Raw genomic sequence first — 12726 nt, forward strand, 5'->3', positions numbered from 1 at the left:
GGAGATTTCTCACACAAAACGCCTAAGGTGACCTCCAAAAAACCACATTCCATTTGCCCTATCTCTCTGTATGTAGATCTTCCTCTCTGTCTATCGTATTCATCGAAGGACTTGTGAATGGCGGTGTATTCGGCGGTGGGGATCTGCCGGATAATCAATCACCCATCACAATGATCAACCTAGTGACTGTCACCCACCTTTCATACACTCTGCCCTAAACAGCATATTGTTCTTAGCGTTTAAATTAGCTGCTGTCTTCACCTCCAGAAAACTCCACAAAACTAGCTTTGTCAATCAAGCTCCAGTTCTGCAAGATAATTCGCCAGTCTCAGTTCTGCCCGCATCCCATCATCTGAACAGTCCGGCAAGATGAATACCACGCTTCCAGATGCCTCTGGTCCGTCTCGGGCAGATATGGATGCTGCAGCTCTGGAAGCTACTACAGCTGTTGCTACTCCCCGAACAAGGGTACCAGTGAAAGTGGAAGGTATGTTGATCTCCGCGCGGGGCTATCTCCGCGATTATGTTGCTGTGCCAGATAACGCTGACACGCTTGATTTTGGCAGAGCCCCCCAAGTTCGATCTTGATACCTATATTGCAAACTACACTGGTGAGAGATCTTTCTTGTCTCCAGGTAGACTTCCTATTCTAATGCATAGCTAGGGCGCACCCGCTACGACCGTCTTTACCTCATCGGCACATGCTCCCCATTGCTCTCCACCGACGCCCTCAAGGCAGCCATCGCCGAAGCTAGAAGCAGCAAAGACGTTTCGAGATACGAGAGGGCGGTTCGCGCGTTGGCGGAAGTAGCCCCGAATGATCCTGACGCTTCGCTTGACGCCGCTTGGGTCCAGGAAACCAGTCGATACGTACAGACTCAGACTGAGCGATTGGAACATGAGCTACGGGGATATAAAAACAATTTGATTAAAGAAAGCATTCGGGTAAGGAGTGAAAATATTGGGATTGGAGATGCGTGACACTGACCTCTATAGATGGGTCATGAGGATTTGGGCAACCATCATTACGAGACTGGTGACCTGCCTGCTGCCTCCAAAGCCTACTCTCGCATGAGAGACTACTGCACCACTCCCAACCACATCACTTCCATGCTCTTCAAGATGGTCAACGTTGCTACCGAACGCGGCGACTGGCTGTCTGTGCAGTCAAACGTGCACCGACTGCGCAACTCTCAGTCAAAGCCAGATGACGCAGCCAAAAACCTCTCTAAAATCACAGCCGCTTCAGCTCTGTCACAAATGCACCAAGGCTCATACCTCGAAGCAGCAAACTCCTTCTTGTCTATCCCGCCGGATCTGGGGGACAACTACAATGAAGTCATCACCCCCAACGATGTCGCTGTCTACGGTGGTCTCTGTGCTCTCGCCTCTATGACCCGCGACGAGCTGCAGAAAAACGTGCTTGAAAGCCAGACTTTCCGCAACTTCCTCGAACTGGAGCCTCATATCCGCCGCGCCATCGCTTTCTTCTGCAACTTCAAGTTCCGCCAATGCCTTGACATTCTCGAAGCCTATCGCCCTGACTACCTACTCGACATTCACCTTCAGCGCCACATCCCCCACTTGTACAAACGCATCCGCACCAAATCAATCGAGCAGTACATGATTCCTTTCAGCCGTGTCACACTCGACTCCATGGCGAAGATCTTTGCCCCTACAGTCGTTGGCGGCGAAGCGCGCCCCACGGATATTTCGTCGCCGTTTGTGCAAGAGCTGGTTGGCCTCATCCAGGACGGTGTGCTGAACGCTCGCATCGACCTCGAGAAGGGATTGCTGGTGTCGAACCAGATCGACCTGCGGGCAGAGGTGCAGCGTACCACTCTGGAGAGCCTGCGCGAATTCAACGAGGAGGCCCACTGGCGGATTCTGCATGCCGCTGTCCTCGACGCCGGACTCGAGGTCAAGCCCGAAAAGGGAGAAGGATCTGGACCAGGAAAGGGTGCACGGTTTCCTCGAGGCTCGGGTAGGGACTAATTGATAGAGACAGAACCCCCTCGACTCCAGGCGATCCGGGCGCATGAATGATGACAAATGAGATAATACCCCGATGCTCCAGCCGCAATTGCAACTACAATGCAGATCTATATGGCTTACAGAAATCAAATTCAACTCTCAGTGAGGTCTTCCTGCACGTATACTTTACTCCAATGATAGTAAACCCTTAAACCACATGAAACATCGCACAACTGTGTTTGGAAGGGTCACCGGGTAGCTGAATACATCATTCTCACCTTGTCCGACCCTCGACAGGATATCAATCCCGCCGATCCAATCTGGTTAGTAGTCTGTGCAACACGACTTGGCCAGGAGTGGGCAATATATAGAGCACTTAACTAGAAGGCATCCCAACGAATGTCCGTAGAGGTAAACACACGGAGAAAAGATTTAAAGATCAACGGGATTATTTACATGTATGTAGGGTTCGGCTCCCTGCATAGATAATCTCCCCAAAGGGGAAATCATATTCCCGCCTTTTCTACCGCCTTGAAGAGGTCTTTGTTTGTCTTTGGCGTCTACAAATAGTCATCTTCCATATGATATCAACCATCTTCTCTTCGTCTCTCAGTTCATCATTCAGGCTGCCTTATATATAGTCATTATCAATGAAGTGATTTTAACATCTTACCTCGAATGAGTTCACCGATCTTGGGGAAAGCAGCAAGCATTCCGGCTTGGACAGAAGGACCACCCAAGCGAGTATACTCAAATGTCCAAGCCAGCTCTTTCAAGCCCACGGCAATATCGTATACCCTGTTTTCTCTTTCTATTTACAAAAGATCCATCGATGCGCCCATAGACATCAACGAGATGAGATCTAGTACTGCTGAGCAAATGGAAAGACCATGGAAACGAATCCCCCATGGCCGAAACAGACATCAACGCCGGGTTGTGTGCATGATCCCCCAGCTTAAAGATGCCAATTGATATCTAACAGTCATCTAGGCATGGCCGGAGTGCTGAATGAATGTATACTATAGCCTATTCTCAAGTCCTCTACGAGTGTTGCAGGCCCCTTCATGCTCGGTAGCGCGCGGACTCTGATTTCATCAATATTCATTGTTGGGGGCGTGCGTGCTCTGTGATGATTGCACTTGAATTTACGAATCTCAAGGTGCTAGTCAAATTCTTCCTCCGTGGTAGCGCACCACGTTACGGCGAGATGCAAGATGTATTAGTATAAATACCTTTGGTTTATCAGAAGCAAAAATTCATGAAATTCTTCGGTTTCTGCTGGCAAAAAGCCCCATTGTATGTCGCAAACTCCCGCGGTAGATATTAGAATTGGTCATATACTCCGGCCCTATTTCCTTTTTGATATTTCTTGTGATACCCCGGGGAAGGAAGACTCTTCCAGGTGTCAAGTCTTTTGCTTAGACCAACTTGCCCTTATTTAGTCTTTTCCTCTCTATTATCTTCCTAAGTAGTCCATTGTTCACTGTGATCGTATATTGTTTGCTGTATAGGTTGGCTCCCTAGGGCTACCTCTTCCCGACATGATTGACTTCCTTTGTATTTACCCCATGTGCTTGGACGACCGGCGATGCAACACGAGAACCGACCTGGGTACCGATATCTTGTCCTCTCACAGATACCTAGCCTCGACAGGGAATCCTGCTCCTTCGCATATCTTGTCGACCGAGTCTGACTATGTGCCAAATTCCACGGAAATGACGGAAATTCCAATTCCGGAGACTGAGTCAGTGCCTGTCCCTTGTATCCCGTTAAAACGATCTTTTGATCAAATGGAGTCGGCAATGGAAGATGCTTCGGAGTTTACTAGGCGACTGTCGCCCGACTCTTCAATTCCAGGGCCGATAATTCGAGCGTTTGGATTGCCGGGTATACCGGAACTGCCATTGCTGGACTCTGCGCTTGAGCCTGATATCAGTCAACGCAAAGAGTGTATTCTTCCATCGCCTGCATTGGCCCCAATTCCAGAGGAAAGCTCTGAGGATAGTGATGGCGAGGACCTAAACCCATTGGTACCTGGGCCAAGTGCCTCATCCACTCAAATTGAATCCTCGTCTTCAACGAGGGATCTATCAACACCGCGTTCCTTACCACCGGCTCCAATGCACCCAGTAATTATGTCTGTCCCCGAAGTGGATCACGATAGTTTTGACCGCACTCCCTCAATGCCATCTCTATCTGTGAACTCTTTATCGCCAGACAACAATGATGACCCTTTATCGCCAGATGACGACGATAATGCAGATACATCATCTGTAGCATCAACAGCCGGCGATTCAGACTCAGTCTTCGGTGATGGACCATCAGACAACACATCCAGCTACACAGCCTCATTGCTATCCGACGTGAAAAACTACGCTTACGAAAATGGAAGACGTTACCACTCATACCGCGAAGGCCACTACGTCCTTCCCAACGACGAACCAGAACAAGATCGACAAGATCTCCTCCATCACGTCCGGAACCTCGTGCTAAACGGCCGACTCTTCCGAGCCCCACTGGACACCCACATCCAGCGCGCTCTCGATATCGGCACTGGCACCGGAATCTGGGCTATCGACTTCGCAGACAGCTTCCCCAGTGCCCAGGTAACAGGCACCGATCTAAGTCCCATCCAGCCATCATGGGTCCCACCAAACCTCCGCTTCGTAGTGGACGACGCTGAATCGCAATGGTTGTACAATCCAAGTCAGCCCTTTGACTTCATCCATGCCCGGGATCTCGGCGGTGCGATCGCCGACTGGCCGCGGTTGATGCGCCAGAGCTACGAGCATCTGCGTCCCGGTGGATGGATTGAGTTGCAGGAGTTTGAAGTCATGCTCAAGTCGGACGATGATTCAATTCGTCTTGCGCCGGCTTTGTGCGAGTTTCTTGAACGACTGACTCAGGCTAGTGAGGCGTTTCACCGACCTATGAATATCGCCGAAGGTCACCGGCAGCGGCTGGTTGAGGCTGGTTTTGAAGATGTGAGAGATGAGGTGTACAAGGTGCGACCCTGCCCTTCTTCCCTGGTCTTGCTTTTTGTTTGCTTGTTTCCTGACTGACTTCCATGTCCTAGGTTCCGTCGAGTGTTTGGGCTAGGGATCCCGTGCAAAAGGAAATTGGTCGGTACAACCAATGTTCCCTTCTTATGGCGGTTGAATCCTATTCACTGGCTCTTTTCACTCGTGTGTTGGGATGGTCGAATGATGATACTCAGATTTTCTTGGCGGGGGTGCGCAGAGATATCAAAAATCCCGCGGTGCATACGTACTGCAAGCTACATGTTGTTTACGGTCGGAAGCCGTCTCAGTACTAGTTCAATTGGTAATATGACTAGGATTTGAGGATTTTCGGAGATAAAAATACAGAATTCGATAATGCGGTAATGATGTCTCTCCGTACTCCTTGGCCCCCGGATATGATCCCCCTCTCCTTGCTGCCACTAACCACAATTCAACTGGTGCAACACTAGCTTCGTTTCTCATTTCGGTTGAGTGTCCAATCAATTCAAAAGGAACATTTACCAGAACTCAAATCTCCCGAAAAGAAAAAATGACCCCGAACTAAATATGGCTCTAGGGACGTGCATGGCCCTGTGGACCTCTTTTACTTCAAATCTCATGTCTGGGTCAACATCAGGCCCTGCCTTTTGGGGTGCGGCTGCAGGAGGGCTGGTAAGTTACATTACCCCGTGCTCCCAACTCTTTGTTTCATGCAGGACACCCTACAAGCCAGTCATCTCCAAGATATCTCCCCGGGGAAACACAGCAGCTTTGAGCAATGCAATCAAACTAGTCCTTCCCTCTGACAGACTAGTTTGCAGAGAAACTCACGCTAATCATGCGATCGACAGTTCCTACTCTGGGTCAGCTACAGCGTCATCTACGCCTTTTGCTGGTCGCCCCTACGTCACTTCCCCGGTCCAAAGCTATGGGCGATATCTCGCATCCCGTACAATCTCTCTGTCCTCCGTGGTTATAACCACCTGGACATTCTGGCGCTGCACAAGAGATACGGTCCCGTCCTGCGTATTAGTCCCGACGAGCTGGCCTTCAGCACAGCACAGGCCTATCGGGATATCTATGGCGCCAGACCTGGCGGTTGCTTTCCCAAAAATCGGAGCCACTATATCGCCCCTGTGAATGGGGTTGATCATGTGCTCTGTGCGATCGATAATCCGACCCATGCAAGGCAGAGACGACTACTAGCCCATGCCTTCTCCGAAAAGGCTCTAAGAGAGCAAGAAGGTCTTATCACAGGCTATGTTGATACCTTGATCACCAAACTACGATCTGAAATCCAGCATGGGACCTCCATCGTCGATATCAAAAGTTGGATGAACTTTACCACTTTTGATATCACCAGTGACCTGATGTTCGGCGAGTCTTTCGACTGCCTGAAGGACAGCCAGCTTCACCCATGGATCAAGCTGATCTTCAACTCCATGAAGGCTCTTGCCTATCTTGGAGCTGCAAATGAGTTCCCCTTGCTCAAGGGTGTCTTGGACCTCTTCATCCCCGGGGAAATGAAGCGCGTCGGACAGGAACACTTTGATCTGGCTTCGCAGAAGGTTGACCGACGCTTGGAGTCGAATATGTCCCGTCCAGACTTTATGTCTGCCATTATCCAGCATGGACTCAGTGAGGAGAAGGGGCAGTATCGCGAGAGCGAGCGCATCATGTCTCGGGCAGAGATTCATTCTAATGGATTCATGTGAGCGATCTTCATTGCTTTCAAAAGTTTTCCCCTTCCTTTTTCTTATGTTTTACTTTTTTGAGGAATTGGTAAAGCGTGCTAATGCTGGAAATGATAGTTTGATTGTGGCAGGTAGCGAGACATCCGCGACCCTACTATCTGGCTGTCTCTTCTACCTGTGCTCAACCCCAAACGTCATGGACCAACTCGTCGCCGAGATCCGCTCGGCTTTCAAACAAGACAGTGACATGACCTTCCGCACCGTGGAAAACCTAAAGTACCTGAATGCTGTCATCGAGGAGTCCCTGCGTATCTACCCGCCCTTTGTGACGAGTCTCTCGCGCATTGTACCGCAAGGCGGAGCCCTCGTGAACGGCCATGTTGTCCCCGAGGATGTACGTTATGCGTTTCAATTGAATATTTCTCAATTTTAATCTATATACTAATCGCAACCAGACAACTGTGGCATTTCACCACTACGCCTCCTACCATTCCGAATCCAACTTTGCCTTCCCAGATAAGTTCATGCCAGAGCGCTGGCTAGGATCTGACCCGGTCTTCGAGAATGATAAGAAAGATGTCCTGCAGCCATTCAGTCTTGGTCCACGCGTCTGCCTTGGAAAACAGTGCGTTCTTTACCATCCCCCCTTTATCCATATCACACCTTCATTAATACTAACACATTCTCCCCGCTCAGTCTGGCAAACTGCGAAATCTGTCTCATCCTCTGTAAACTCCTCTTTCACTTTGATCTAACCCTACGTCCAGAGAGCACCAACTGGGTAGACCAGAAAGTCTTTTTCCTTTGGGATAAGCCGGCTCTTATGGTCTCGCTGAAAGACCGATTCCCCGATGCGGGGGTATCGAGTTCTTAGGAGCCTATGACTCTGTTTTCATGATTATGGGGATGGCTTTGGGTTTGAGGTTCGTGGATGAGGATGACATGCGTCTGCGTTCGGGTCGTACAATAGGCACAGACAGGGTTTTGCGTGGGGTTTATGAGAACTACGACTTTCACGTCTTTTCCTTCGCGTCAGCCTTTTTCTTTTTTGCGATGGCTATCTGGTATCACTCGTTTATTGGGTTGATTCCGTCTTTTTATGCGTCTTCATGATTTCCGACGGCGGCTGGACTTTGATCTAAATTTGTTCAATGGAGGTAGCCTGGTTTTGCACTATTCGCATAATACATTCCATTTGATTAGAAGTGGGCTCCATCTATTGGTAACTGCGGAATATGTAATTGGTCTCTTTGGTCTTGAGTTAGAGGGATATCTAATTCGAAATTATTCCCATGTCTCTTGTAGATTATCGATATGATCATCATCCCAGTTTATACCCAGAAATGTCGTTTTCTCTCTGCCGGCTACAGGAAATTCTCAGAACCCCTGAAAAGAGTGGACAGTTTCACCATTTCAATCTATTCTCGACTCACGAAACCAGCCCGAACTTTTCAGCATTATCATCTCCAGCCCAACTGGAGCAGTAGTCTACACCTTTCACCAAAACCATCATTGTCATGCCAAGATCATCAATATCTGTTGGTTTGGCAGCTGAGATATCTTCATCCCAGGTGTTAAATCGAACTGCGAGAGGGTCGTGCTTATTGAGGCATGATTTCCACTGAGGCTCGGAACTTGCAGCCCAAAGAGCCTTCTGCGCAAAAAAGGATAAAATCCCGAACTCATGGTGCGAATCGTCCCATCCATTCTTGAGAAAGCAGTAGAGTCCCTGCAGCGTATATCCCATAATGATAGTTCGTCTCAGACTTTCAGCATATAGCCAATTTTGCCACGACCCTGTTGTTTCGCTAGAAATCTGACACGCCATGTCCTCTCTAGTTCCCAAAAGTTGTTGTGTTTGATGCTGGAGCTGGCGTATCCACTCGACGAAAAGAGGTTCTGTTCTTTCTGCGTCGCCCCGTAGGCGGATATCTCCATCAAATAGCCTGATAATCTGTAACAGGGTCATGGCTTGAACCGAGGCAAGCTGCTCCAGTGCAGAAAGATGCGCAAAATCTACAATGAGGCGATCTGCCAGTTGAGTGATAATTCGATGGACTAAGCCTTGGTTCGCCTCTGTCTTCCTGTCATACAGGGCACAGAGACCTAGAATATCTTGGATTGCCTGAGGGGTATATGGTTCATACAGACTTGTGTGTATGAAAGATGTTCTTCCTTCTGACACGAAGGAACTTGGAAGAGACTTCATTCTTTTGACAGAGTAGATGATTCGAGCTTGATAAATCTCCCCTGCCAATACACTTCTACTGGGAGAGTCGTTCACCCTTAATTGATCGGGAACGGCAAAGTCTTGAATGTTTTCCATAATATCCTGCCAGTCAAGATTGTAGTCAGGGAATGATGGAAGTGACATATCCATTAAAGTATCTTCAAAGACAAGACCAGTTCCCTCTGCCGCGTCATCCCCATTACCGCGGAGAGCATTACTAACGGAGCGCCCCTCGAATGCAGTGGAAATGGCTGAGGTTTGTTCTGAAACCGATGTATTTGTTTCTCGAGTAATAGGCGTATGTTGGTATTGACACTCCAGTGAGCGTACTTTGCAACGGTAACAGCGGGGGGAAGCCATGTCACATCGCCGCTTCGATTTTGCGCAGCTTATACATGCTTTTGGGTAAGGAGCTGGCATTTTGAGAAACTCACAGCCAACTAAGAGAGTTGAAAAAAATCTACCGTAGACAGCAATAGCAATGGAAAATTTTGTTACAGTCAAATAAGCTTTCCGCTCGGGATCCTTTTACTGGCTTGACATTGTGTCAGGTGACCCGAGTTCTGAATTGGGCGGTCTGGAGTGGCAGATTCCGCCTGAGTTCCTCATCTTCCACTTTACGTACTTTTAGCAATCAATGAAGCATTATCTAAATGACCTGTTCAGCTAGTTGCTAGGTTCCAGTTTATCACCCGTACAACCTTGATCTTTGATTGGGCTAAGTAGCCACTCTCGTGTTCTGCTTGTTCGACTCTACCAGAGTAGACAGATCATGAAAGCACAATGATGATATTGTATGAAGCTATGCAAGAGAAGAGGATAACTAGAGGAATGGACTCAAAGAGTCTAGTACTATGGATGTGATCATGTGACTATTGGGAGATTAGGTGATAAACATCAACACTGTTGTTTCAACATCTATCGCAGATGCTTGGCGAACCTTAGTGAACGAGCTCTAAAGCTCTTATCCAGGCCACTGGGGTTGAGAAAAACGTGCGACCCGTGGATCACTAAAAAAAGCCTTCGGGATGGCCGGATGATTTTCTCGTGGTCAGCTAATTCACCGCGCGGCACTAGTAGGTTTCCTACCTAGTAGCGGATTGTGGCCTGAGTTGACTAGTAACTACGAGATAACTAAACACAAAAGCGGTAAGTTGGGCGTTGACCCCTCGCAGCGGACTCTTCCACGACTTTTCCTCTCACTCGCACCGTTCAGATACTGAATTTCCCATCTTGTCGCATATCTTATGCCAGGTCTAGAGAGGTAACAGCAACCTATACACGCCTTCTAGTCCCTGAAGACGAGCTAACATGATAAGATTATGGATCCAACAGTCCCAGAAGATCGACTGACGGAACAGCTATTCCTGGATTATCCAATCCGTGATATTCAACAAGGTCGTTTCGGATCGGCAAATGACCCTTGGGCTCCTTTATATATCGATGCCATTCGCGATCGGAGGTACGGTGATGCTGTGTGGGCGCGATATCACATCGGCGGAGATGTGGAAAATGACATCGTTGGTGGCTCCGGTAATATGACAGTACTTGAGGTAATTAAGGATGATGCCCTGTCATACAGAGTTTCTTCACCGGAACAATACTTCACGGCCGTGTCCTTCTATCTCGGCACTAGCAAGAAAGATGGGCATACCAATGTGCTGGATATCATTTGCAATCTTGATGAAAGGGAAATAGCTGAGATGAAGGCTAAGAAAGAGAAGGAGAGTCAATTTGATGTTTAGTCTGCTTGACCTTCTTTTGCAGTGCTTTGACGAATTTCAAGGTTGAGCTTCAGTGATACAATGGAAGCTATCGCTATATCTCACCAGATTCGGGCAGACTCGACTCTGCGTTGATAAGTATCATTCGAAATAAGAACAATGTCAGTCATCGATCAACATGGTGGGTTACCGTGCTTCTTTTCTTTCCCACCTGTGTAGGCTACCGATTCAAACACGGAGTACAAAGTAAAATAAACAGATGCAATGGCTTCTGAAGTGGTAAGTTGTCCCAAGAGTGACGAATTAATCAACGTGGGCCAAGATTCGGAACCAGCTAGCCTTTAATAATTCAGTCTTTGAGATAGAGGCCTTAGACTATCTTCTTACTAGGGTAATCTATCAATACTAGAAGGTTTCATAGATATTTCTTCCCTTGATTAGTCCTCTAGTTTATCAAAGGATAAGAATAATTAGCTGTAACATATAGACAACAAATTTCAGAAAAGCTAAACTGTTCACTAATAGTTTCAGCATTATCATATTATCATAGCAGCTTTGACTACAACATGGAAGCCCTACTATTGAGTGAAATCGTGGCGTGGCATTATAAATTTGCTCGATTTGAAGCAATCCAAGAAATTGACAACGTACCCTTTCAAAATTGGTTGGTACAAGTTTCACGAAATCGAAGGGACTGTCTAGTATATTTCAAAGTCCATTCAGCCCGTGAACCAAGAGGTTTTGAGACTGAATATCATCTGCACGCTCTACGAGCTCATCGACGTCCCAGTTGGACCAGAGGAATCTCCCCTTAAAAGAATCCGCGTCTTCAGTAGATACCAACCACACACAAAATGATCCAGGCAGCCCTGATGAGGATTGCTATTAGAATGAGTGGTGGCGAACATGGAAGTGGAGGTACATACCGATTTCGTCAGTAGCAGCCAAGTCACCAGCCTTCGCTTGCATATCGGTGGCAATGGCACCGGGATTGATATTGAAAACACGCAACTGAGGATTTTCATGCTGGACATATTCCACAATCTTTGCAAGGCTAAGTTTCGATGCCGAGTATGCGGAATACCCTGGTATGTAAGGGATATGGCCGGCGCCAGATCCAATGTTGATGATTGTAGCACCAGCTTTCGGGTCAGTTTCAAGGAAGCCGCGTATCACATTCAACCCTCCTTTCACATTCACCTCAAAACATCGCCAATAGTCGTCCGGGTTCGATTTGGTGATGGAGAGGTGGTCATCTAGATATCCTGCATTTTGTACCAGAACATCAATTCGACCAAAGGTAGCAATAGCCGCAGCGTACGCGGCGGAAACGGCCTCTGGGTCCAATATGTCTGCTTTATGGTACGCTAACTTGATCTTGCCCTCAGAAACTTGGTTCAAAGCTGCGATTTCCTTCAACGTCTCCTGTAGATCTTGCTCACTTCGCCCAATGATGAAAAGTCCCTCAGCTTGGGCTATAGCGAAAGACTTTGCAATTGCACGTCCAACACCGCGGCCTCCTCCCGTGATGAAAATGACTCGGCCATCGCATCGAAGACGCGGATTTGTCTCGGAAATCGAAGCATATGTCGTGTGGTGAATGGTGGGAACAAATGTGTTCCATGCAGCCATGATTGGGAATTTGAGATCGAAAGGAGTTGAGCGACAAGATGACTCAAGAAATAATGGAAAGTTGGAGTCTTCCTGGTGTCTTTTTTGTCGTTTATGTGCTTCATATCTATCATACATCATAACACTAATGCAGTTCCACCTATTGTGGCTTCCGCTCCTGCTTCCGCCCATTATCGCTTCCATGGACCCGCGTCATTCCTTGCGACTATTCATTCGCGGACTGAAGTATTGGCATTAAGAGAATTAAAATTACACATTTTTCTTAAATCTATTTGATCAAAGCAGAATCCGTGAACTCGAATGAGGCTAGTCTTCCGCAGCGGAACTAGGATTGCTGCGGAACATTGACGTCATTTGATGAACTATATATATCCAACATAATTATCCCATCGCTTCCTATCATTGAGCGATTGTGTCCTGGTGCGTAGGCATAGTGAATATTCATGTTTATTATCTGATAATCTTTGCAG

The 12726-nt window shown here is 47.8% G+C and overlaps 6 protein-coding genes across 6 annotated transcripts; 4 read left to right on the forward strand and 2 right to left on the reverse strand.

Moving 5' to 3' along the window:
- Positions 1 to 369: 369 nt before the first annotated feature.
- Positions 370 to 1995, forward strand: N7517_003986 (COP9 signalosome complex subunit 1; the record flags this gene model as incomplete). The annotated part of the gene is made up of 4 exons (XM_056721716.1): positions 370 to 487; positions 567 to 611; positions 665 to 945; positions 997 to 1995. 4 exons carry the CDS (start codon positions 370 to 372, stop codon positions 1993 to 1995), a joined length of 1443 nt encoding a protein of 480 aa, XP_056577966.1.
- Positions 1996 to 3542: 1547 nt separating this feature from the next.
- On the forward strand, positions 3543 to 5290 carry N7517_003987 (class I SAM-dependent methyltransferase; the record flags this gene model as incomplete). Its single annotated transcript, XM_056721717.1, has 2 exons — positions 3543 to 4979; positions 5051 to 5290. The coding sequence occupies 2 exons, from the start codon at positions 3543 to 3545 to the stop codon at positions 5288 to 5290; spliced, it is 1677 nt and encodes a 558-aa protein (XP_056577967.1).
- A 304-nt stretch (positions 5291 to 5594) lies between these two features.
- Positions 5595 to 7544, forward strand: N7517_003988 (cytochrome P450; the record flags this gene model as incomplete). The annotated part of the gene is made up of 5 exons (XM_056721718.1): positions 5595 to 5648; positions 5828 to 6687; positions 6788 to 7064; positions 7126 to 7295; positions 7367 to 7544. The coding sequence occupies 5 exons, from the start codon at positions 5595 to 5597 to the stop codon at positions 7542 to 7544; spliced, it is 1539 nt and encodes a 512-aa protein (XP_056577968.1).
- A 555-nt stretch (positions 7545 to 8099) lies between these two features.
- On the reverse strand, positions 8100 to 9320 carry N7517_003989 (Zn(II)2Cys6 transcription factor domain-containing protein; the record flags this gene model as incomplete). The annotated part of the gene is made up of 1 exon (XM_056721719.1): positions 8100 to 9320. One exon carries the CDS (start codon positions 9318 to 9320, stop codon positions 8100 to 8102), a length of 1221 nt encoding a protein of 406 aa, XP_056577969.1.
- A 902-nt stretch (positions 9321 to 10222) lies between these two features.
- Positions 10223 to 10645, forward strand: N7517_003990 (uncharacterized protein; the record flags this gene model as incomplete). The annotated part of the gene is made up of 1 exon (XM_056721720.1): positions 10223 to 10645. One exon carries the CDS (start codon positions 10223 to 10225, stop codon positions 10643 to 10645), a length of 423 nt encoding a protein of 140 aa, XP_056577970.1.
- Positions 10646 to 11332: 687 nt separating this feature from the next.
- Positions 11333 to 12256, reverse strand: N7517_003991 (SDR family NAD(P)-dependent oxidoreductase; the record flags this gene model as incomplete). The annotated part of the gene is made up of 2 exons (XM_056721721.1): positions 11333 to 11493; positions 11551 to 12256. 2 exons carry the CDS (start codon positions 12254 to 12256, stop codon positions 11333 to 11335), a joined length of 867 nt encoding a protein of 288 aa, XP_056577971.1.
- Between the last annotated feature and the right edge of the window lie 470 nt (positions 12257 to 12726).

Source organism: Penicillium concentricum, assembly GCF_028827145.1.
Source record: "Penicillium concentricum strain IBT 3081 chromosome Unknown utg000002l_segment0_segment0, whole genome shotgun sequence".
Classification (NCBI taxonomy): Eukaryota; Fungi; Ascomycota; class Eurotiomycetes; order Eurotiales; family Aspergillaceae; genus Penicillium; species Penicillium concentricum.